Genomic DNA, 26,845 nt, shown 5'->3' on the forward strand with positions numbered 1-26,845 from the left:
GCAAATTATGGATGCGTTAAAATATTAAATAATACTTTTGATAAAGTGGACAGTTTCAAATATCTAGGATCAGTATTAACAGAGGAAAATCATATTTACGAAGAAATTAAATGTCGGCTAAAAGCAGGGAATTCGTGTTACTACTCGGTTCAAAATCTCTTGTCGTCGCGAATTCTATCGAGGAATCTGAAGCTTAAAATATACAAAACGATAATCATGCCTGTTGTTCTGTAGGGTTGCGAAACATGATCACTTACTCTGAGGGAAGAACATAGACTGAAAGTATTTGAGAACAAGATCCTGAGACGAATATTCGGACCCAAGAGGGACGGGAATGGGGAATGGCGGAAATTTCATAACGAGGAACTACATAATTTATACGATTTACCCAGAATTGTTAGGGTCGTCAAGTCTAGGAGGCTTAGGCGGGCGGGTCATGTAGTTAGAATCGAAGAAAGTAGAAACGCTTTCAAAGTCTCGACTGGAAGACCAATCGGAAAACGACCATTAGGAAGACCTAGGCGCAGATGGGAGGACAATATTAAGATGGATCTCGCAGAGATCGGAATACAAAGTAGAAACTGGATGCAGTTAGCTAAGGATAGAAGTCAGTGGAGAGCTTTTGTGAACGCGGCATTGAACCTCGGGGTTCAATAGGTCCTAGAGTTAGTTAGTTCGGTAAGTATTGGTCGCTCACTTGGGAATGGCCTTGGTTCCTATTAGATTTAAACTGCATGTGATTTGTAGTGTTAGATTTGGTAATATATTTCGCAGTAATATTTTGAAACATAACGTAATCTCTAAATTTAATCAAAATTATTGAATTTGTTATGAGTTGTTATATGAATGTTAATTTTCGACTTCCGACATTGAACTGTGATTGCGGAGCAATTTCACAAAGAAATCGGTTTGTTAGTTATATATTTATATGTTGTTCGTTTAATTATTTTTTATAATAAGTTGTCTATCAGTTGAAACTGATTCCTTCTCATTTGAAACAATTTAATAACCCTTTCACCAAGTCGTGCAGCCGTAACCACTCGGAAATGCAGTATACTTGTCTTTCCTTTGACATTATTGCTGCAATATTCATAATACATTTTAAATGTGTATTTGAACTACATAAAAAATTTAAACTTTTATACACGAAGTGAAATATTTATAAAATAGCGATAAAACCTAAAATTAGGAGTCATTATTAACATAACATGGGTTATTACACATATAAATGGAAATTTTCTTAACATGGTATATTTATATTACTTAAAAGTCAAAATACATTGATATTCCATAATACATACAAGATACATGTAAATATTTTCATGGTTAAAGTAAGAATTCTTTAAAGTACGTACCATACATAATTATGTGGCATTCGAATATTGTAAGAATGGATTAAAAGTTACTAAAAATTACAAATAAGAGCAGGGTCAAAACACGCTAAAATGTCACAAATTATTAGCATATCTCTATTATTAGCATAGATTAGCTCTATTATTAGCAAATTATTAGCATAGATTAGTTCTCTATCCCACTATTTGAAAATTATTAAAGATGATTTTCTATAACAAAATATGTTTAAATTAGAAAGTGGAAGAAGTACAAAAAAGTATTTTTTTTTTTTTTTGGAATATTTCCTGTACTCTGCATTCGTAACCGATTGTAGAGTACAGGCGAAACTGCAAAAAAGAATAATTAAGGAGCATTAAAAGAATAGGTCAATTTAAAATTTATAACAATACTTAAAATTTATTTCTAAGCAAATCTTACTATGATCTGACACCTTTGCTCCTCAAGATGGCTAGACATGAAATCCAATACCTTCCCATTAGTCATATTCAGTACGTCCCGTGCTGGAATGATAAGGTTAAAGGTTTAGGATGAAGAGATTATTATTGAAGGTTAGGAAAAAATATTGTTATTGTGATAAGTATTAAACCAAATTATCTCTTCATGGCTAAGGATCCTAACGAGTGCAAATCGTTTCATTCCTTTTTGCTCTGGAATGCCTGTAGGGGTAAAAGTTTTTTTTTATCGTGCTATGTTGGAAACATTGCGAGTATACAGTTATGTGAGGAATAAATACAAAGTAACAATGAATAAAAACAGCTTTGATATCTCGTAACAGTAAACACATGTTCAGTTAGTTATTAAGTTTGTACCTCACGAGGCTAAAGTCTGAAAAAGAACAATTAAAACTCTGTAATGTGATAGACATCTGGTACACAGTTGATATACGTAGAGTCATTTTGTCCGTAGAAAGACCTTAAAAAATTACGACAAAGTACTTAAAATATTAAACATCTTTTTGGACTTTTAAAACTTTCCGTTACTCAACTGTGTAAGGAAAGTTACGGCTCTTCTATCATTACTATACAATAAAGTATCAGATGGTTCCTTTTTATCAATCCATTTTTAAGAAACCCTTTACTTATAGCCACTTCTACTGGTAGCTGAGTGCTGTAACTGGATACTGTAATGGTGAAACTATAAGATGATGAATATATAAGGTGCCTAAACATGTAGCTATTTCAAAAAGTTCTCGCTAGTGCATATTACTTTACATACATTCATCTAGGAAAGTTGAGGTCCCTCGTGGCCAAGCGGTTAACGTACGCGCCTTTGGCGTGGGAGACCCGGGTCCGATTCCCGGCGGGAGCTCATGTGGTTCGGATTTCACGTTAATCAGTAGGTCCACGTCTCATATAGCCTAACAGCTTAAAGGACGCTAAACTAAAATCAACTCAACTCAACAACTCTAGGAAAGTTGTTGTCGTTATTTGTGTGTTCAGGGACTATTGCAGGAATTTCAGTATTTTTATACGCATTGTTATTGTTTTCTTCCTCACTGCTATGCTGTTGATTGAATTTAACTTCAATCATATTAATAGCATGTTCATTTTGAAATTTCTCTTTTACTTTCCGTTCTTCGACTTCTCTTTTCCAAGCATCTAAGTCGACACGATAATACTCAGCACACTGACTAATATGTAAATCTTTTCCTCTGTTTCATAGTTTGAAAGTTCACCTAGTTGGTGATTTTCGGGTAACATAAAAATGAGTGTGCGATTATTATTTTGTTCCATGGAAATGGTTCAATTCTGGAAATTTAAAACACCCTGTAAAGCGACCATGGTATCTAACTCTAAAATCAAATCTTGATTAAGTGTGTCAGTAACGTAAACTTCGAGAGTAATTCGTAAATTATCTATTTGCGCTGGAATGAGAGTATGACCTTGTGCTGTCTTCTTAACTGTTCCTGAATAATCTACCAAATAAATATCATCTACAGGGAATAGCTTAGGTGACGTAACTTCAGCACAAATTCGTTTCCATAAATCTAATGACATGAGTGATACATCACTTCCTGTATCACATGACCCAATTACTGCAACATCATTGACTTTGAGTTTAATTTTAGAAGGTGCTTCATGTATCTTAAAGTTAACAAAATGGTGAATAGCATCGGTTTCTGATTCGCAGTCACTACTTTCTAGTTCTTTGTCTCTGCAGTTACAAATATAGGCGCGGTTAACTTTGAAGTTTTCGGCTGGGTCTATATCTAAATAATTACCCTTAGCTATGTCTCGACCCGCAGAGTAGCTCATTGTGAGTTTAAATTATCATATTGATTATTTTTGTTTTGAATATGGAAACCATTGTTATTGTAATTGCCTCGACCACGTCCCCTGCTGTGATTTGAGGGATTATCTCTACCTCTAAAATTTCATTGTCCTTGTGGCGGTTGTTAAGGGCATCACTCTGGATAAGCCACATGTAAAGGGCTCTCTCATGTTCAAAGCTGGATGGTCATCGTGAAGTGGTTACCTAAAGTCACCACAAGGCATATATTCGCAAATTTCCCAGCACATGAGACATGGATGGAGGAAATATTGATACCTGTAATGCACTTATCTAATAAGGTTAAAAGATTAGCAAAGCTATAATTGGAATTTATGCGAATTAAATATATAAAATTAAGCCAAATTCATTTTGAAAACTATTATTATTACTATTATTATTATTATTTAGAAATCAATATCCTCCTCCCACGTGAGTTCAAGGTTTATAGTCGTCTTGGCCCTTTGATGACTTCCTCTGGTTATCGCCTTTAGGACTAAATTTTCTCTGCCATCCCCTTACCAGAGGATATTCTATCATCAGATAAAATTTTAAATGAAAACTGAGAAAGAGTGTTCACAGTCTCTTCTGGACCTGGCCAAGTGACACATCTGAAAGAGAGATAAGCAAATATACAACGGTACTTACCTCTGCCTCCAGCAACATGGACATTTAAAAGATTACAGCTCCAACACAGACTTATGAATATCAACTTTATTGAACACTAAATCACTGACACTAACACTATACATCCTTTTACACACAAAACGGATCTTTAAAAAAAACGAATCGATCGATCGTAATGAGTATGTCTTGTACGTGAGGTTTTTTTTTTTTTTTTTCAATTTCAATTTTTCACTGTCATTGTCACTACACTTTCACTGTAGGTAATCCTCTTCTCTTCTGGAATTAGTCTTCGTCACTCCGGGACGACCCTATGCTTTCGACACTTTTCTTGTATTAGTCCTCTAGACGATGCAATGTTCTATCTTCGAGATCATTGATCTTTCCACCTTCCATTCAAGTATGTTAGCATGATGCTTGTTATTTTTCTTTCAAGGCTCTTATAACGAAGTCCTTCTCGCCCTAAAATTTCGTCGTCTTCTCTCTCAAGAAACAACAGTGTCGAACGAACACAAGATGAAACAGAATAGTTTATTGGGTACGCTGTTCATTACACTTTCACATGATTCAGGTTCCACATTAATTTACTGGTTTAGTTTCACTAACGTGTATCAAGCCAAGTTAATTTTGTATACACAGAAGATAATCAACAGTAGCTGATAATTATTATTATCGTGATTATTGGTTTTAATAGCTATACACTAGATTGAGATTTTTGGCGTGTCAATGAAAGCACTAACAATACATTATTTGAGCCGCTATTTATAAACAGAACTGAACACTGCATCCAATGAGAATTACGAGAACTTGAGTTGAATGGACAGGTGGCTAACGAAGAACTAACTCTTTACCCTCGAAGTTGATGTATTTACTTCCGCTGGTTGTTTCTCGAAAGTGGTAAAGACTCTCTCCACCTTCATTATTTTTGGGATTGTTGACCTTTTAACTCGGTGCTGTGCCACCCGCGTTTAGCCGGAGACATTTTGACGAATTTGTAAATAATTTAAAATTTACATACTGTCACTCCATTTTTTGTGTCTATACGTACACTTAGAGGTTATTCACACACCCCTAGTCTGTCTTTACTACCAAACGTTATTACAATTTTATTAAATCACGATTTTATGTTTTGTTTACTAGTCGTGGAGACCCGTTAGGAATCCCCAAGCAGACGTTTTGTGTGTCTGGTGTTTAGTGCACTCTAGTGACGGGTTTTCAAATTACCTTCTAACAGACGGGAAATAGTGGACCTGTATGCTTCTGTCTTTACTTTTACATTTTTTTTTCAAAATTGGCTATGAAATGTTTATATACAACAAATAATAACCACACATACAATAAAGTATATAAGTAATTTACTTATTTTTGTAGATCCTTGGCGTTGTCGTCTCTTTCGAATGTAAGGCGAAACAATCCCTCAGGAGGCGGGTCGTCTGCTCATCGTTCTTCCAGACATACCACCCGTCGCCATCCAGGAGTGGCTGAGAAAAATCTTTTTAACTGAACGGAAATCATGTTGGAAACGAAATATCGATGCTGGGTCGAGTAAAACAATTTTCTTAACTGATATCGAAATTTCCAAGAACATTTTAATATTAGATATTACTTCTTAATATTATACCCTTTAAATCTGGTACTCCTGACATAAACGTTATGTTTTCTTTCCTTTTTTCTGTCAGGCTCGCCTACCAGCCAAACTTTACTTAAGGATTCTTTTCAGAGGTGTGAAAATACAGGTCAGATTGAAAATTTAACACCTATTTTAACAAAAATTTAGCATTAAGGTGTGTACCCGAAAACAATAGAACGAGTTTGGAAGTAACAATAGTTGCTAAATGCTTCTAACTTCATTTCATTTCTCTGATTTCTGTTTTCTATATAATATAAGTTATAGGCCTGCTTCTTTTTGGTCTTGCCCCCTGCTTTAGGTTAGTAACCATTTTATCTCAACGGTTATTGAACTCCTAGTTTCTAAGCCCTGTCACTGTGTGTGATGCGAAAGTTGAAATTTTGTGAAGATGAGTGCTTCTTAGACAGATTTTTTAAGGAATACGTTTGGACTCCAATATGAATACCCTTTTTGAATATAAATACTTCCATTAATACATATTTATATGTTTGAATTAATCCTAATATAATTACAAGTTATTACTTAATTTGGCTTTTAAATTATATTAATATGTATATGTAAAATACAATATTTACATTTTGATACGTAAATCACGTCAGTGGGGTTGGCAGCTTACAATATCTCCCCTTTACGGAATTTTAGGATTTTCTGTAGTTAATATTCTGTAATTCCGTACCTAGGCAATACATTTTCTATTTTGGTACTATGATGTATCTACAGTGGTCGGCAAAATGAATTTTTTTTTTCGCTCCCACGAACGAAAATAGGTGGTTCCTATAGGTTTCGAGCTCCTGAGTTCGAATCCGTAACGCGTTTTTCTCCAGGACGTACCAGTTTTCAGGGAGGAGGGGATGTTTCAATTTACGCCCAAAGATGCTATTCTCCACCCATAATAATTTGCACGTTACAATTTAAATATCAATATAAATTATGCAGATAAAATTGCATAAAAAGTTAAAGTTTAACACTTACGTGTCACTTGGTTTTCCTACTCCTCTTGTAATTACTACAGAGTGTCTCGCGTGTCACATTCCAACAGAAGTCTGCCAACATATTCACACTCCATTTACCATTGTAGCGCCTCTCCATGGTAGCTATTTGCTGGTGAAACCTTTTCCCGTGTTCGTCAGAGACCTCCCCCAAGCTATACATACATTTCAGGGAAGAAGTCCAGGTGGCAATGCAGGAAGTGTAACTTTAGGGACATATTACATCCCATGTTACGAAATGAAGTAATTAATCTGCCCACAATGTCTTTGTAATCAGGTGACTTATGATTCCCTATAAAGTTACTGCACATTTCTCGAAAGGCCTCCCAAGCCTCACTTTCCACTTCATTAAGCTTAGAAGAAGATGTAGTATCCTTAAAAACGTCTCTGATTTGAGGTCCTGTAAAAACACCTTCTTTCACCTTGGCCTCGCTGGGTCTTGGGAATAGTTTTCTGAGATGATTAAATGATCACCATCCCGGTTCAGGGCCTTGACGAAGACCTTCATGAGCCCTAATTTGATATGAAAGGGTGGTAATAATATTTTCTCCGGATCCACAAGACCTTTATTAGCCATGTTCATCTCCCCTGGGACCAGTTGCTTCCTTGGCGGCCATTTTGTGATGGTGTACTGATCTTTGACTCGACTATCTCAATGACACAAGAAGCAGCAGTGTTTTGTGTAACCTCTTTGCAAACCGGTGAGGATGGCAATAAACTTAAGGTCAGCGCATACAGACTACTGGAACTGTTCGTCCTTTATTTTCTGCAATAGGTTTCGCATGTTCTCGTATGTTTCTTTCATATGTACAGCATGAGCAATAGGGATGGCTGGCTTTTCATTGCCATTGTGTAGTAACACTGCCTTGAGACTTATCCTAGAGGAATCTACGAGTAGCCTCCAATCTTCAGTGTTGTAGTTCAACTTCAGTTGTCCCAGTTCAGTTCAGTTTATAATTGATTGTATTTTGCCTGTACCAGGTAGCACTCATGGAAAATCCATACGACCGCATGAAATCTTAGTAATTTGACAGACATATGTGGACTTCCCTAATAAAATTATACTTGATTTAACAGTGAAATTATGATTGGTTTATTTCTGAAGAACAAAGAAAAATTTAAGTATTTATATTGCCCAATCAGTAAGATCGAGAATTTCCCTGAATTTTCACGTTATATCGAAAAATTCCCTTTTTCTCTTTCTGCTAAATTTACCTACGAAATTTCTCTCGATTAGGCAAATTTCCCTCAAACTACGAACACTCCTTGTTATTGTTGCGATACCCATGTAAATTTTACAGCATGAAAGTAACATATCAGATTATGAGGAACATATTTTTTTCTTTGACATAGCACAAATATACTCCATTTTCAAAAGCAAAATATAAAAATTGTTCCTGGGGTGCACAATTTCCGCTACTTGGAAATTATTTATGGTTTACTCGGATGCAGAATAAGGTCATGTTTGTGTCTTGCAATATTGCACCCCTCCCAAACTTCGACATGAAAGTAGAATGATGGCAGCGGTTCGTCAAAGCGATTTGAATCCCGTTACTTTAATGTATTTAAGATGTTTTACAAGCTTTAGAAAGTGTGTGACGTTAATTTTGGCATGTGAAAGTAGCTCTGAGTGTTTTCCTGGAAAGTGGAATGACTTATGTGAGAAGTTATTGACCTTTTGAGTGTCCACGCAGTAGTATGGTTCCCAATGGCCCCCAATTGTTCCCAGGACCCCTGTAAAGAATGGTTCATGCGTATGGATTTCCTATAGCCCTGCATTCCTCAGGACCCCTGCATATGTAATGGTCCCTACAGTTCCTGTAAAGAATGGTTCCTGCATATGTATTGGTGAGAATCTTTAAAATGGTTCCAGGACTCCTGCTTATGTATTGAGAATTGGAATCGAACCCGGGATCACAATTATTCGCTTCCACAGGAAGCTGTGCTTATGGGAGCTCCCTAAGAGGAATCGAACTCGGGGGACTTCCATGCCATAAGTGTGGACACCAATATTTTATTTGTTCCTTTTGCTTATTTACAATAATACAGACTGTTAAAGAATTTGAATGAAATCTCATAAAAGAGAGGAGGAACATTTTAACTAACTAGTAATAAATTACTCGGACACGGGAATTGAATCCGGGACCCCCTTTATTTGACTTGTAATTTTAAATTACTCGCTGTTAAAAATTTCCTATGGAGTGGTGGAACATGTTGGGAACTCGTGAAGGGTAGAGGATTAGTAGTGTTGAAATCTTTATTCATTCATTCATTTATTTTTTATTGGATTGTATATATAACATATTCGATCACTGTATGACCATAGTAAATGCATCGTATGTATAATGTACTCGAACGCAGAACTTAGTCTTCTTCCATCAGCATCGTATGTATGTATGTATGTATAATATACTCGAACGCAGAACTTACTCGTTGTACTTCCTTCCTTCATCCGAACGCTCCATACTAACTGAACTTATGAGGAAGTTTGCGGCTTGCGCGCCTGACGCCAGAAGCATCCAATACGTCACAGGCTAACGAACTCTGATGCTGGCAGTGGTTGGGCTTTTCCCGTGTTTTCATATTGCTTACGGTGCTTTCATGTGAATGAACCGTGAATGAGGAAGTGAGTGTGTGTGTGTTGACATACTTTTCGTGTTGCAGCTAAGCCTCCACGTACCAGAGAACTTTTCCCTCTGCATATTTGAGCTGACTGATGCAAGAACCTGAAGTGGGTAGTCGGAATGGAATGTTAGAGTCAATGCACTAACTTGTGTATTGCTACAGAGAGAGATAATTGATTGCGACTACTTGAACAACAGATGGAAAGCAAAGATTTGAGTAGTACACATTAAAAAAAATTGATACTATCAACAGAATTTTAACAACAATACATTAGAATGAAATTTTATCATATAAACTGTATATGGAAAACGAAATTCCAATTTATACATGCATTAATCAAGGGGTCATTTTGTCTACATAAGCTGTAAAATACAATTTCCCAATCGCTGTTAAAACTTGAAATTGTCCATGTAGAGAAAATTTTAAACAATGCCAGATAGAAAGCATTGATTGAGTACACATTAAGACCCATAGAGTAGATTGAAATCAGAATCTATGTCCGCAATATTCCTAAACTAACTTGTAGATCACATCTTGGAAAATTTCCAGACAAAATACAATTTCCCAATTGTAGTTAAAAGTTTGATGTTGTACATGCAGAGAAAATGAAGGTGGATGCCCTCTTAATATGTCAAATGAAACGTATTCTACCATTTTTGTAATAATTGAAATCATCTACGAATTTTTACAGAGAAAATTTTAAGTAATATTGGATGAATGACCTCTGAATATCCACCCACTGTCCTAAATAAAAGATTTTTAAGCTCTGATCCACATCCATCATCGTTATTTTGTGATATCAACGTATTTATACACTGTGTGTTTGGTAATTTTACGAGTTATTGTTTAAAGTTTGTCATCTTAGAAGTCATACGTAAGTTCTTTTATTTCTTTTTATGTTTTGTTATTTTACTATGTTCATTTTTATCTATGAAAAAGCTCGTGAGGTAATTTAAACTGTTGAAAAAATAGTGGAATGATAATGTGAAAGGAAACGGGGAAGCTTTGGGAAAAATCCACGGGGCACAGTAGAAGCCTAGCTTGTTGAAAACCAACTGATATTTAAGGACTCCTAATAAGATTAGTCCGTATTAAGTTACACTGCTTCAGAAAATGAATGAAATAAGGGACTAAAGAAAGTGGGAGAACCTTGGGAAAATCCACGGGGCACAGCAGAAACCTAGCTTGTTGAAAACCAACTTATATTTAACGACTCCTAATAAGATTAGTCGGTATTAAGTTACACTGCTTGAGAAAATGAATAAATAGGGACTAAAGAAAGTGGGAAAAACCCCGAGAAACCACACGAACACTTGTAAAATGCACACAGGTTTTAACAGGAGTACTACGCGGTTGCTTACGGCAACACGTTTGTGCGTAATTCGGATTTTGAAGTTAGGTCTTTAAGCTAAACAAGTGCATTTCCTTACGGTAGAAGCGCAAACGATACGTGGTATTATCGGGATTTTTAACGCGCCCCCAGTACTGCACGAAACGATTTAGGGTATAAGTGCTTTCTCTGGGATTTGAACTTAGAACTTTTGCTATAAATACGTGCTAAATAGATTCTTTTGCCGGGACGCCGACTACAGGGGGTGCGAGTTTGGGAACTTTTACCGCAGAAGACACTTATATTAAACACTTTGTGTGTGTTTTTACGGACTGTTTGCATAGGAAGCTCAGCATATGTACTAGGAGCACCCCACCGCGTAATCGCTGTGTACCCCTGAATTTTCGAGAGGAAATACTAATTATTTGCCGTCTCCTTTTGTAGGAAACTCGAATAGAAACATTTTAATTACCTCGTAATAAATTATTTGAACACATTGTGTGAAACGATAAAAAGTTCCGAACATTCTAAAATGTGAACGTATTAAAGTTTGGAAGGGTCTAATACTAAAAGTACATATTTATTTGAACACTATGTGTGAACCAGTAAAAAGTTTCGAAAATATTAATTATTTGTTGATTTGCTTGCTGAAATATGCTTAGCAAAGAATTGAAATCCAAGAACCAGTCAGAAGTCAGGAACGAAACTCAAATGAACCAATCAGAGGTCAGAGAAGATACCCAAAGGAACCAACCAGAAAGTAGAAGTCAAAATCAACGTACAGCTGCTGGCAGAGCAGAAAAAAACCACCATCAGAACCGAAGAGACCGCCGAAACAACGAAGAACCAATCAGCTCGCCCTTGGTCCTGATGATGAAGCGTTGTTCAGATGGCCCCGATGTATCCACACATGGCACTATGCGACTTCTTTTCACGGGGCTGTCAAAGACCACGTCTGTTTCCTAACATTCTCTCCAAATATGACACAGCTGCGATAGCGGATCACAGAAGCCTTTCCTGTCGTTACAAGAGACATGTTGATTAGAGTATGGCAGTAAGGGCACCCTACCCGTAATTAACGCAAGTTTCCTTTGATTATTAAGTTTCATAATTGTTTTAAATCTTTATTTATAATAATAAATTTATGTAATATAGAATAAGTCTATATGGCATAGAACAGGTTACTCACCACATGAAGAACGACAGAGAGAAAGTTACCAGCACATCCAACGCCTGACACACTTCATACTAAACTGGATAGTTCCAAAAATTGACATCAGGGCGCGCTACCTAGCAGCGGTTACGGCAAATATGATAGTTTTATTAATTAATCAATATTGTTATTATTATTTTACAATCTATTTTAACACTGAACTTCTGGTGAAGCGATTCAGAATAAGATAGGAAGCGAGCGAGCAACAGAAAAAAGTATGAAATGTTAAAGAAAAATAAAATCTTTAAGTTTTACGCCCCCCAGATACGCCAATGAAAACTGTGATGGTTTTGCTCTTTTAAATTGTATTGAAAAAAAAAAAATATGAAAGTGGGAAAATTACACATATGATGATTGATCATAATAAATCGCATAAATGCGAGATATGTTTTCTTATGAAAAAATGTTAAAATAATTGTTGGAAGTTGGGATCAAACTAAGAACCTCAATTATACGAAGTGAATGTTTTATCAGTACACCGGTTGATATTAGGTAATTTTGTATTAATCAGTGTTATAAATATACGAGTTTCCGTAGGACTTTTGGTTGAATTGATTTTAAGTTTATTGCTGCGTTTAGCAGCGATAATACATTTTGCATATGCTCACAACAGTTTGTTCGTACTAATTTTATTAGCAATCCGAAGTACATGAAGTCCCACCGGAAATTGAACCCTCGGAGTAGGATTAGAAACAAAGTTTGTACGAATAAAAATTTCGACGTCAAAGGATTGTACGCTAGCTGCTTACCCATGAAGAAGTTTGCGCTGGATTTTTTTTCTTGGGAGTAACTTAATATGGTTTTCACTTTAATGTAATGTTTATCCGCGTTGTTATATACAACATGGCATTACCACTAGTATAAGTTTTAGCTAAGGATTGATTTGAGCTGATTTTGAGTTTAATGTTGCATTTAACAGTCAAACTATAACGTGGGTTTGTATAAAACAATGTTTGTACTCATATAATGTAATCTAATTGAACTAATGTTGGAATTTGACATAAGTATCATGCATATTAGCGAAACTTTTTAGTTCGGATTGAATTTAAAGTTATATTTAGCTGTAATGTTATATATATATATTGTATATATGGCTCGTATTGATTAACGTAGAATCCAACCTACACGAGCTTCCGTCGGAAATTGAAGTCGGGTCTTCCACGTAAAAGGAGCGCATGGTAACTACTTAGCCACGAATTGGCTGACTACATCTCATATTTTATGCAGTTACTAAAAACTATTAAACATAACAATCCTACACGTCGCAACATTTATCAGCGGCGGGCATGCAAGTGGTAGTAGCGACACCTATTAGCTTTGATTTCAGTTTAACATCCCGTTTATCAGCGTGGTTATATGAGACGTGGGCCCACAGGTTAAGGTGGAATCCGAAACACAAGAACTTTAACTTTCTTATGACAGTATAGCCCAGAGTTGTATATAGGTTTTTACAAGTTAAAGAAACTGATATTTTAATTTCGTACATGGTTAGAATAACGGAAGTATTTTTGGTATTAGTTTCATATTGTGCATATTAAAAACAATAATTATAACTTGTACTATCATGTGGAAAATATGATGTACTAATAACACTTTTTTCATTATTTTGCAGAAGAAATGGAACCACAACCATCATCATCAACATACAACCGCAACGAGTGGTTTCTAAGAATGGACCAATTATTGGATGTAGCAGATGGTAGAAAAATGGGAAGAGAGGAGGATGACACTATAGTAAAGAAAAATAAACGTAAGCGCTATTTACCAGTAATGAAACTGATAAAAGCACCAGTACCAGTACCAGTGGGGGAAGAAGAAGTGGCAGAAGTGCAGTCGGGGGAAGAAGTGGTATCAGCACCAGTGGAAATGGTAGGGGTGGGGGGAAATAATGATGAGACTTTTTATTATTAAATGACGAGAAGACAATGCATTGGTGAAAGCATATGAGAAATATGAGAGACTACAAAAGATAAAAGTATTAAGAGAGAAATGGCGCGAAAAAATTCAAAAATATTTGTAGATGTATATATAATGTAAATAAATGGATGTTCTGATGCTGTAGGTCAAAGGGTAAATATCTGTTTTTCTTTCATGAATTTCTACCCTTCTTAACACAATTCACAAATCTGCAGCTTTATATTTTCTGGTAAGACTGAAGTTATATCAGTAAATAAAGTGTAATGAAAATTCAATCTGTGCAGAACACATAAGGTTATCGATTGCAATGTGTATTATTACTTCGAATTATGGTATTTTATGTTTATTGTACTTTTCAGCACCGAGTCTATTTTGTAGTCCTTATACACTAAACTGTTCAGATTTTGAAGTTTTTAAAAACGAAAGGGACAAAATGAAGATCCAAACCACATGAGCTTCCACCGGGAATCCGATCCCCGCTCTCCCAATGTCAAAGGCTGGTGCACTAACCACTTAGCCATGAAAGAACTTAATAAATAGTTTGAAAATGGAATCTTTTTCTTTCCCTTTTTTGTTTTACAGGTCTTATATGTTTCTACAGTAGAAAACAAACTATGATTTTTAATAAATCGAGGCTATATGAATCATATACTTACAATGATAATTGAAGTAGCATTTTCTCAATGCTTATTTGATTTTTCAGAAGCATTACTATTTCTTGTTCGTTGTAAAAATGTTGAGTTTTCAAGTAATTAAATGAATTTTACTTAATCTTGGTTGTTTAGTACTGGTAAAGTGAATAATTGGTTTCAAATACAGTATACTTAAAGGAAAAGTGAAATGAAAGCTTTGAAGCTTACGTCATGGTTAGGCTAAAGGAAACAGTGATTATGAGAAATGAATGAATGAAATGCTGGAATGTAAAAAAAAGTTGAAGGAAACGAGAAAACTCCAAGAAAACTCATGCAAACCGAGTTTGTCCACCACAAAGTCTAACTGGTGGACCGCTAATCATCAGAGCTGAACGCTTTACCACTGAGCCACCACTCCCCCAACATTGAAGTTTGAGATCATGTTCTTCATTAGTTGTCTTCTGGCTTTGACGTTTCGGATTCGATTTCTGTTGGGTGTGTATTGAAATGAAATATTTAGTTTATTATCCTACGATTATGCACCGAAGCTATATTAAGGTTGAAAAGTGTATGAAAAAATTGTGAGGAGAGGAAAAGAGGAGAACCCGCAAGAAAAAATCCACAAGCACGATATTGTTCACCACAATCTTATTTGGCCAAGGATTGAACCTGGGATTCCAACCATCTAAGGTGAACTATACTTAAACAAGTAGTTTGAAATATGTATTCATGGAAAAGGGAAGAAGAGTAAGCTATAAGTTGTATGTTAAGTCCCATTCTAACATTTAACTGACGAAAACTTGGCATGGTTTTTGAACTTGTAACTGGTTGTTCATAAGCTGAAAACGATCTTATTTTATTTGATATACTAGACTAAACTACATACTAGATATTTATTTGACATAGCATTTGCGTGGTAGGACTGAGGAAAACTTCAGTTAAGATACTCAATGGTAGTGTTGGTGATGGTGTTCAGCACCGAGGCTATGTCAGACGTGGACCTACAGCTTAATGTAAGATTTGAACCATTGGAATTGTGTTTTCACACTAAGGACCCGGGTGCTAATAGCTTAATTTTGTTTGTTTTTTAAAGGTTGACTTGATTTGTGTACTTTTTGCAGCTAGGCTATATGAGACGTGGCCGTAAAATAGAATCTAAGCTTTTGCCGGGAACTGGGCTGGGTTTTTATGCTTAAAAGACGTACGCTAACCGTTTAGCTATGGAAGAACTTTGATGGTGTAAGGAATTAAACCATATTTTTGCACGATCAGTTTATCGTCGTATGATTATGATCTTTAAGCTAAGACAGATGGATAATGCTGACAAATGAATAGCATTCCAAACAAGAGGTGAGCACGTTACCACTGAGTCACCATCCTTTTAGTTACAAAGATGTATAGTTTAAAGTAGAAACCTTTAATTACAACTTGTTGATTGTGTTCATTTAACGTCCCTTTTCAGAACTGAGGCTATATTATCACGAGAGTGTATGTAATGATTTCAGCATCGATGCTGTATTTTACATAAGCTTACAGGACTTTTTTCGTCAATTCAAACATCTTAATGCTTTTTCCACTATCATCAAGGTCAAACGCGCTAACCACTAGACTACTGGAGAGGAACGTTTCACTTGTACATACATTCAAGTAAATTATACCTAGGTTTGTGTAGAATAGGCTTATGATTTTTGATGCTTGAAAGTATCTTTATGAGATTATATGTATTTATATTAGTAAAACGTTGTAAACATGTAATACAAACACATGTATAGTGATCATCATAGGTATTTCGCCATTATTATTTGCAAACAACTGAAAACTTCCATGGTCCATGTAGCTTCTTTGTTTTAACAGTATTAAACAGATCCTTTGCCCCTACCTTTCTTTCCTGACCCTCCCTCATAATACAGATCCTTCTTAATTAATGTCACAGCCAGTTTTCTTATTCGTCTTAATAATATGTAAAATTGTTCATTTCTAACCCACCATATTAACATCCTCTCATTGTTTTCCTATTCTTCTTCATAACAACATATCAAAACTTTCATTCGTTTTTTTTTTTTTTTTTTTTTTTTGTATTATTAATATTTCAGTCCTATGCAGGTACTATACTTTAAACGAAAGATTCGTTTTCTCAACTCTTTATTCAAAGTTCCAGAAAATAGTATTTCCTTGCTCTTAAAGGCTTCTACTTTTGTTATATATATATATATATATATATGTATAAATGTTTACGAAAGACTAACAACATAAAAACGAGTTAATATATGTACGAACAAAATCATAAATAGTTAGCCTTAGAAATCTGTGGATATTCATCAAAGAGAAATATTAATGTATATATATTTAAAAACTTAGTACATATTATATAAAGTAGCATCACGTGAGAGAGTTTTTGATTAGAGCCCTGAAAGTAAGTAAGTGAATAGCATGCAACCAACTTGAGTTTTTAAGTACGGCTACGTTTCATCGATAACCCTGGTAATTCATAGCGTATTGGTAAACGAAACTCATTAAAATAATAAAAAAACATCATCTGTTACCTCATAAGGGAAAACCACTGAACAGTTTGAAATAAACTTCGGAAAATAGCATTTTGGTTGACCAACATTTTTAGAGGTTTTACAAAGAATAGTACCTATATTGAATGAATTACATTTTGAGTACAATTAGAATTTCGGTTTGGGTAATTGTTTTTCCATTTCATTTAGATTCAAATATGCATCCTGAAGAGAAGGAGAGAGAGAATCAAGGGTTTAATAAAACATTTAATCTAGAAGAAATGTGTGAGAACAAAGCAACATCTTTAAAAAAAATAGGTAGAAAATCTCTTTATAAACTTTTAGACTAGTCTGTATTCTGTGGAAGAACACATGGTAGTAGAAAATATTGACGTTAATTATAACAAGCCTCTGGTTCCCACTGCAGGGAAAGGGAAAACATCTCCAAAACATAAATTATGCTCTCATTGAAAATGTCCAAATCTTAATTTTACTCAATACTACTTTTTGTTTTTATTGAAATAATACATTTAAAAAAATCTTCTTTGCATCATCAATAAAGGTAACCATCTTTTGTACAGGGACGATAGTTGTATGCAGTAGGCCTTAATATAAAACAGCATGCAATTTAATACATAGTAGAACAATTACGTGGAAATATCTACATGTATGTCGTCTAAGTCACCAACGATTGTTCTCTTCTTACCAACCTGGCGGCAATATGCATGCTCTTTTTTCTTACTAACCTTTCAGTTTAACATTAACGGTAATGCCCGTTCGTTTATTTTATTACATTACTTTAAAAAGTTCACTTTAAAAATGAAAAAAATTGTTGGAACCCAGAGAAATCCGACAGACACTATATCACTGGGCAGGGATCGAACCAAGGTCCACACGCAATAGAGTTAAGCGCTCTACCACTAAACAATTGTGCCCTCTTTGACCTTTATAGAAAATCTTAATATCTTCTCGATTATTGAAGATGTTTTTCGTCTTGTATCGATTGTTAAATTTATGTAGAAAATGTATGGTCTGATTTTTTTCTTTTTTAATTTCATATGAAAGTTATTAGATCACGAAAAGTCTACAGTATAATATAATATGTAAATCATCTTTGTTACTAAAATATAATGTGTAATGATAGATTTACGTTGAAAAAATGGTCTTCTTGTTCATAATGTTCGTACAATTACTTTATCAATTTATATCTGAATAATGTTACAGTAATTAAAATAAAAAAGAGTACAGGAATTCAAAAAAAATTTATGCACAATAATTTACAACAACAATAACGAAATAAAAACAGAAATAAAAGCAAGAAGGCAAAGTATTATGTGTTACTAAACATTATTATTAATATTATTATTATATTTCTTAAAATGTGTGATAGTCAAAAGTATAAAAATTATACCAATGCTCAAGTAAGAAAAATGACTATTAGGAAAACTTAAAATTGGTTCACGAAAAATTAAATGTCAAGTAAAAGCAACGCAGTTCGGAATATAATGATGTAAATTTTCAAAAATTTGAAGCTTTAAATATGTAAAATGATAATCATACCTGTTTCTATATGCTTGTGAAACATTAGCTGTTTACTTTGAAACAATAAGAACATAGACTCATAAGACGGATGCAGGAGGGATGACTGAATTTTTTTATAATGATAAACTGATATCATGAATCAAACAGCGTTAGGATTTCAAACTAGAAAAGTCAGTCGATCAGATTATGTACTCAAATTAAAAGAAAGTACAAACGCTTTTCAAATTCTTGAATGACCATTAGGAAGATCAGGAATAACGATATTAAGACGAATCTTGCAGAAGTAGGAATACATAGAAACTGAATCCACTTGGGTAAGGATAGAAGTGATTGTAAATTTTCTGTGAATGCGGCAATCAACTTCCGGGACCAATATAGTTAGTTATTCTGTTGTTATAAGATTCGGTGAAAATCAACAAAGTATAATTTTATTTTCTTCACAATTGGGAAACTCAATAGTAATTCAAAAATAAGTTTCGTAATTTAAGGATGCTTATTAAAAAATTCTTGGTAACAGTTTCATTATAGTATAGTTTTCTTTTCAGTTTCCATTAGTTATTTTTTAAAAATTGTAATCAATCTTCTGGAGACATAAAGTAAGTTAACTGCTGTCTTTTTGTTTTATTTATATGATTATTATTTAACTGAAAGCTTGAAAATAAATAATTGATTCTTCTTTTATACAATATTTAACTGGTGTTTGAAAATAAGTTATTGGTTTCGTTGTCACACAATTTTATCCAGTATTATTGAACAGCGAGAGAGACTTCTTTTTAAATGTTGAATGGTGCTGATTTTAGAAAACAAAGTAAATACATAAAACAAAACGTAAGATTACCTTTTAAAACTGGGCACAAAAGAACGAAATCTTTTGGTTGCAGGAAAAACTTGTTGTTAACTGGGAAAAACTTGTTTGTTCATATAAAGGTACCGCTAAAACATGCTCAATGCTGTAATGAGGTCACGAAAAAAACTATATAAATAACACCGTTAAAAGGAAGAGAATACTGTAGGTGTATTCTAGTCATTCCTCGTTTCTTTATTCGTCGTTTCTAGTCATTGAAAAAAAATAATTCCATAGTTTTACCCGGTGATTTCTTCTTCTTCGTACTTGTGTATATACATGTACATAAAATAAAAAGAAAAGAAAAAAATCAGCATTTAAAAAAGACCTTATTTTGAAAACAAAAAACTGTTTCCACTTCTGCTTCTGCCTTTTTTCCACGTACTGGTGAATAGAAAATGTTCTATCAAGCAGTGTTCATTTGTCATTGCAATGAAAATGAAATAAACATTCAATGTTTAATAAAGACGTTCCATTTGTGACAACCTAAGAGAGCTTTGTTACTGTGCAATGCTTGTTCAAACGGATATAAGCAAACTATCAAACATGAATGCATGATCATTCATAAGGATATTTTAAAAACAAATGTAATAAACTTTATAACAAATATTGATGTTCAAGATGAAAGTTTACGAGAATATGAAAAGACGCATAGTAAGACATTTACGAAACTACAAGTTTTTCAATATTTATGAACAGGCGATTAATAACGACAATTTTATTAAAGAACTGATAAAAATATTCTTAGAAAAGGATTTTAAAAGGCTTTTACTTGAAAATATTGATTATAAGTAAAACTCAAAGTGCGTAAAAGTATAAAGTGTGTGTACGATTGATAGAACCATGTTTCAGTGCTTATAGTGTTTGACATCGTAAAACTGTAAGCTAGTGATTCTTACTGTTATAACTGTTTAAAAGTTTAGTGGGTAGTGCTGTGCAGTGGAATAATAATAAACATTTCTTCTTCTGAATAGGAGGGGGTGGGTACATTTCGAAAAAGTGACTTTTTTTATTAATACTTTTACTGCGACTGATAACAAGTGATTCTTGCGGTTATAGCAGCCTAAAATGAATTGTGTTCACTGTAAAATACTGGACAGCTCTTAATAAGAAGGAGGATGTGTAAATATTGTACATATAGAAAATAGAGTCTTCCTAAGACAATGATTGAATAACAATCAATATAATAGTATAAATAATAATATTGTCTTCAAATATGTAAGTAATGAAAATCAGAGGACAAGATTATGATTATCTTGTTAACCCTATTCCAAGTATTTTAGTGATTATCTTACAATCCTTACATCAGTTATGTTTACTTATAAGAGTTGTGATACCCTTAATTAATTTGTAGTGTAACATTCTCATATGGTGTTTTCAGTTCAGGCTGTTTCGTTCGTATATGAGATTTTGGTACTTTGGTACTCATAGTATAATATTACACATCATCAATAGTGCAGTCGTACTGCTCTTAGATGTTTACATCTGGTTATTTGTTATGCTTTGTTTAATTCATACATTTGTTTATAATACTGTTGTCATTGACATTCCAAGAATATTGCTCTTTGAGATGTACTAGTACTAGTATACATCTTTGTTCGGTGGGATGGTACTCTGTTGTCAATAAATATTAGGATCAATGTACTTACTTACTTAGTTCTAGTGGTAGTACCCATATTACTTTTTTCCTTCGCTAGAATTTACATTGTGTGCTCTAAAAATTACTAATAAATATGTTTTCTACTGTTCTGAAGAATGTCTTTTAGTTCGATTCTCACATTTTTCATTTCAATTCATGGTGTTCTCTCACACAAGAAGAGGACCTCTGGTTTCAATATTTTCTTTGGACGCCATGTCATGTATATTGGTTTGTTTATCGTTGAGGCAATGGTCTCGATAGTAATACCAACATAAATGTTCAGCGTTTAAAGTATTGGGTTTTTAACTGTTCACATAATATGAGTTTTAGCTGTTCGCATTATATATATATATATATATATATATATTCTTAGAATTTTGTACCTAGTATTTGAAAATTAATGTGTTAACTAATGTCTTATGAACTTAGAGAAAAAACTCAAAATTTGTTAATGTTAGGTTCAACTAGGACTTTCGCTAGAACCTCATCATGTAAATCAATTTTCTTACCTAACGATATCAAGTACTTAAACTTTTCACAAGTTATTGTCTTTTGTTGTTTACTTTACAATGTGTCTTTCTTTCGTGTCTGGACACACTGGTAAACTCAGTCTTACGTACCGTCTTCCCTGGAATGTTTAACACTTTTTTCTCAATTTTTCCGTAACTAAATTATAAAAAATGTTCACAATTTATTTCTTTTCTCGTTCTACTGTCCAAAGTAATACCCCGAATTTTATATAATATAGTTAATATATTTTATATATATCCAGAATTTTATATATTATATAATACATATAATATAGTGTACCCGATAGCCATAATTTTTCTCACAAATATGTCGTACTTCAATATGTCTTTAAGTCCTACAGTTATCAACAAATCGTAAAGCTTTTTTTAGCCATGCTCACGGTATAATGAACGCATCCAGCACGACATTCGAGAATTTTCACGGTTTATTCTAGTTTTTTGTATGTGACCACAACATGCTTGTTTCCAATGACTAATGCATTATGTACTTTGTAATATGATGTTCATAAGTAGTTGTAAAGCTTTTCGGTGTGTCAACAACTAACGTTTGTCCGTTCTTTTGTCTTCATTTGCCGTAGAGCGAATTGAGGAATAGCTTGGCTACGGCCATGGTTTTCGTTTAGCGTACGCGTTCCTGATTAAGATTCTCTTCAATGTATTATTTTTCGTCTCCTTTAGTTTGACATAATGTGAGTAAAACCTGACGGCTCCTGTTTCATTTTTAAGGAAGGAATTCGCATAGTCGTGGAAAAAACTATCTCAATTCTCACTCTTCAGAACCGAGTAGTTTGAATTCCCTAATTTCTTTTATTCTGTGTATTTTATATCCAGTCTTTAGTGCTCTGTGCAGCTCACGAGTGGAATACGTGTATATTAAAAACATTACAATGTCTGCAAATGTTTGGTGACAAGTAAAAGCTTCACTGTATAACACAAATACAAGTCTACTGTTACATACACATATCTGAGTAAAGTACTGAAATGTTTTCCTTAGTTTGTGTATTCTTATTGTTTTTTCTAAGACAATGTTCACAACATATAAATAGTAATTTATTACATCAATACAGAACAAATGCCTATTTCCTTACATAAAATCTGCATAAGGTTAATAAGTTTTTTAAGTTCTCGTAATCATTGAAAAAAGTGACGTCCTTGCTGAGTTAAATATTTTAATGCCCAGTCTCCTGCGCAAGTTTACTGAGTATAAACCAGGATATAGGCGTGGTTGTGGTACTGCTATAAAGTGGTTTGTACAGTGTTAAGATGTACAATCAAAAGCCAGGTTTTTCAGCGAATGTAAAACGAGAAATAAATACTGCTTTACATATAAGAACATTTTCATCTTCTCATAATAACCAACAGAAAGGTGAAATTCAAACTAATTTTACCTTATCGAAAAGTAAATGTGTAAACTCCAAGCAAGACACCAAGCATATTTCACCACGTGAAAAACGATTTCAACTTGAAAAACAAAAGAAAATTATTCTTGTTCATCCAAATGATCGTGATATTCCTGAAGACGATGACATATGTAAAATTATATTTCCTAAACAAGAATTGCTGCAAGATATAGTGTTTAGACAAAATTTCAGATATTCATATGAAATACCATTTGAAGAGGAGGTAGTAGATCAAAATACAATTTCTAATGACTTTCTAATATTTAATGAACTAAAGTGTGAATGTAGTCGGAATGAAGTAAGTGAACTTTGTGTAAAACAATTTGTAGAAAATTATAAACTTTCTCAACCTCTATTTTGTGAAGGGTGTTCCATTAATAGTGAGAAGGAAACTGTGCATAAATGTGTAACTGAAAGCGATGAAGAATTAAATATAGCTGTGTGGAATTTCCTAATTAGAAAATCAACGCGTGATCAAATATTAAAGCAATATCTGAAAACACATATAAAATATATAGATCTAAATATCATACCATGTCTTGTAAACAAATTTAACTATACATATCAAGAGATTACATTTAATGATTATCATATTTCTGATTTAAGAAAAGCCTATCGTGAACAGGATAAGTATGTGTTTCAGCAAACCACAGTGTGATCTTCATTGTGATTCACTAAATACATGTGATAATTGCTATTATCAGTGCAGTTCTTGTTCTATAGATGAACAATGTGTGTTACTATGTATTGCACGATGGAAACTACAGCGTAAACTTTCTTGTTACGGTTGCTTTGCAAATCGCAGTAATTTAGATGAACATGATTGTATTACTTTAGATTATAATATACTATGTTATAACACATGGCGTACTTTAGTTAATATGCAATCTTTTATGAGTTCATTTTTATTTGAATGCTAAAATTCCTTATGTACATACATTGTAAAATGTTTTGAGTATTTTTAAATAGGAAACTAAAACTGATGCAATAAACACAGAACATAGAACAGTATTATAATTTACAATCGTGAAAACGACAATTAATCTTATATCCATATATTATAAATTGTTAATGACAAATAAAGCGATTTTTGCCTAGTTATTTTACATTTAAAATTTAACAATCAAATTTACTTATTATTTGATAAGGAATGTAGCTATTTCTGTAACATAAAATATTCTGTCGAAAATTGGAAACTTTCGAAGTGAATGCCACAAGGAGTTTGGTGAGAGAAATATAATCTTTTATGAGTTATATGAAGAATTTGCATCACTGCATTGTGATATTGAAATTGATGATTGGACATTTACATATGCATTATATAACATATTGTTAAGCAGAGAAAATATTCAATTAATTACTGAGTTATTCTTACAAAACAATTTACAATATGCATTTTTAAAAGTTGTAAGTAATAATGGAATATAAAAACTCTTTTGTGAAGCAATTAGAAAGCAACGTGTGTAATTTAACGGAAAAAAGAGGTAAAAGACTTTCGGCATTAAACTGGCCAGTATGCAATTGTACATGTAATATTATAAATATTGAATGTATTAAACAATATTTTAAGGAATATGCTATTCAAATTTGTAAATAAAATTTTTATTACTTTATATATTTCTTGTTTTTATTATTATTATTTCCTTACATGGCTTTATTTTTTTAAAATTTCTTATGTATGAATACAATTTACAGTATCAAACTTGAAAAAGTTCTATGAAGAATGACTTCGTGCAACAAAACTTTAAGTTGTGTGAGTAATGCAACATTTTTTTTCTTAACAGATCACTCAAGTATTTATTAATTTTATTCATTCAGTTCTGAAAGATCTTTTGCCTATTGATTATAGTGTAATCAATCAAATATTTTTTCTTAATTTTATTTATTCATTTAGTTCTGGAAGAACTTCGTTGTCAACTGACTGGAGTGTGTTCAGTCAAATAATTAAAAAGTTTCAAGACTCATCAAACTTTTAAATAATACTAAGTAGTAGTAATAGTAGAAAACGAATTTCCAAACGAATTTGTTTAAAAAACGATAGAATACATAAGCAGAGTTTGTGGAACAAACGAAATTTTTAAAAGTTTACACTGTAAGTGTACTTATGAGCTACCATAGGAAACGTACCAATTAAAATTGTAAACTACCAATGTTACCTTTTTTATTCAGGAAAGGTTTTTATTATTAGATAAAAATAAAAAATAAAATTTCTTTATATACTTATTTGCCTATAAGAAACAAAACAATAATACAAATACACAAACATAATATTATATATATATATATATACAAGTATAAAAATCAAAATAATATTTACGTATAAAGATAAAAAAATAAAAAAGTAAACAAACATATTCTACAATAATATGTACCCTCATGTCCAAAATGATTGTCGCATATCTATAACTGTCTCCTTGTAAGAATACAGTTTGATAATGATTTTGCAGGGTACTTTGAATACTGATACTATATGTATAATCGGGAAATGGATATTTGTGGTAAATTTCATAAGAAAAGAATTATAAATTCGAAAATTAGAATGAGTAAAACAACAAGTTGGTAAATGGACAAGAAAGTTTTATTTTCGTTTTATTGTTCTTATTTAGTGCTCTTTTAAAAGGAAATTTGCTACATACATGTCTGCTGATTATACACATACTAACATTATAAGAAATACCGGGCGAATTCGTTATCAAATTATATTCCTAGAACAACATATTTATAGACATGCGACAATAATTTTGGACATGAGTGTACATTAATACGTTTTGTCTTTTCCTAATAAGATATTGAGCTCCCTCGTGGCTAAGCGGTTAGCATACGCGCCTTTGGCGTGGGAGACCCGGGTTCGATTCCCGGCGGGAGCTCATGTGGTTCGGATTCCACGTTAATCAGTAGGTCCACGTCTCATATAGCCTCGCTGCTGAACGGGACGCTAAACTAAAATCACCTCACCTCACCTAATAAGATATCTACTAAAATTGTTAAATATTCGTTTTTTTTAAATCAAATTAAAATATATTTACTCAAATAGACATCTAATAGCACTTTTTGGGTGTGATTTCGTATATATTGAACAATTCATTTCTAACACTATCTTTCACCATAATGCACCATGTCTCACTTTCCAGTGTTTCAGTGTGAATAAAAAGACAACGATGAGTCATTTGTCGGGCGGAATCATAAACGCAGCCCTCACATAGTAAGACGTAATTAGGGTTCCACTTTAGAATACTTTCTTTAACACATTTTTCATCTACAAATACCGATGAACAATTACATTCACACTCACACTTTTTTCTTTACGTCGCACTGACAAATCTAGTATATATTTTTGCGGGAAACACACAAAATCCACTGATGAGACAGTTGCTGATGGTGATTTTGATTTGTATTTACCCCCGTCCCCCTCACTGAATATATCTGCAAATGGAGCTGTTTATTCTTCCACTCCCTCACTGAATAGGTCTGGAGATGGTGGTCTTGCTTCTTCTTCTTCCGCCTCACTGAATAGGTCTGGAGATGGTGGTCTTTCTTCTTTTTCCACTAAACTCCATTTGATTTTTGGGATTTTTACTGATGTTGCTGCTAATGCTCCTGGACCATCTGCTGAAGTTCTTACTGCTAACCCATCTAAAGATGGTGTCCCAATTGAAGTCTGTTTTGAACCAAGTGAAGGTTGTGGGGATCCATCTAAAGATGTTGGAGCATACGATGATGATGATGCTGTTGCCAATAATGATGGTGATCCCACAGGAGATGTGAGAATTAAAACTGGATCATGCCTGAAATCGATTATTTCCTCTTC

General features: G+C 33.4%; 2 protein-coding genes across 7 annotated transcripts in view; one reads left to right on the forward strand and one right to left on the reverse strand.

Moving 5' to 3' along the window:
* Nucleotides 1-26,845, reverse strand: part of LOC145690558 (uncharacterized) — a 638,254-nt gene that overhangs the window by 30,218 nt on the left and 581,191 nt on the right. The gene's annotated exons all lie outside the window — the stretch shown is intronic.
* LOC145690560 (uncharacterized) lies at nt 10,192-14,536 on the forward strand. The gene is made up of 2 exons (XM_081765572.1): nt 10,192-10,363; nt 13,645-14,536. Exons 1-2 carry the CDS (start codon nt 10,207-10,209, stop codon nt 13,941-13,943), a joined length of 456 nt encoding a protein of 151 aa, XP_081621698.1. The 5' UTR covers nt 10,192-10,206; the 3' UTR covers nt 13,944-14,536.

The sequence above is a fragment of the Thermobia domestica genome, chromosome 7 (assembly GCF_964235325.1).
Source record: "Thermobia domestica chromosome 7, izTheDome1.hap1.1, whole genome shotgun sequence".
Lineage (NCBI taxonomy): Eukaryota > Metazoa > Arthropoda > Insecta > Zygentoma > Lepismatidae > Thermobia > Thermobia domestica.

Bases quoted from the DNA above. Each gene is read 5' to 3' on its own strand.
- LOC145690560 (XM_081765572.1), top strand. From the start codon at position 10,207: ATGACCTCTGAATATCCACCCACTGTCCTAAATAAAAGATTTTTAAGC. The intron at 10,364-13,644 runs GTAAGTTCTTTT...ATTATTTTGCAG, and splicing joins TGTCATCTTAGAAGTCATAC to AAGAAATGGAACCACAACCA.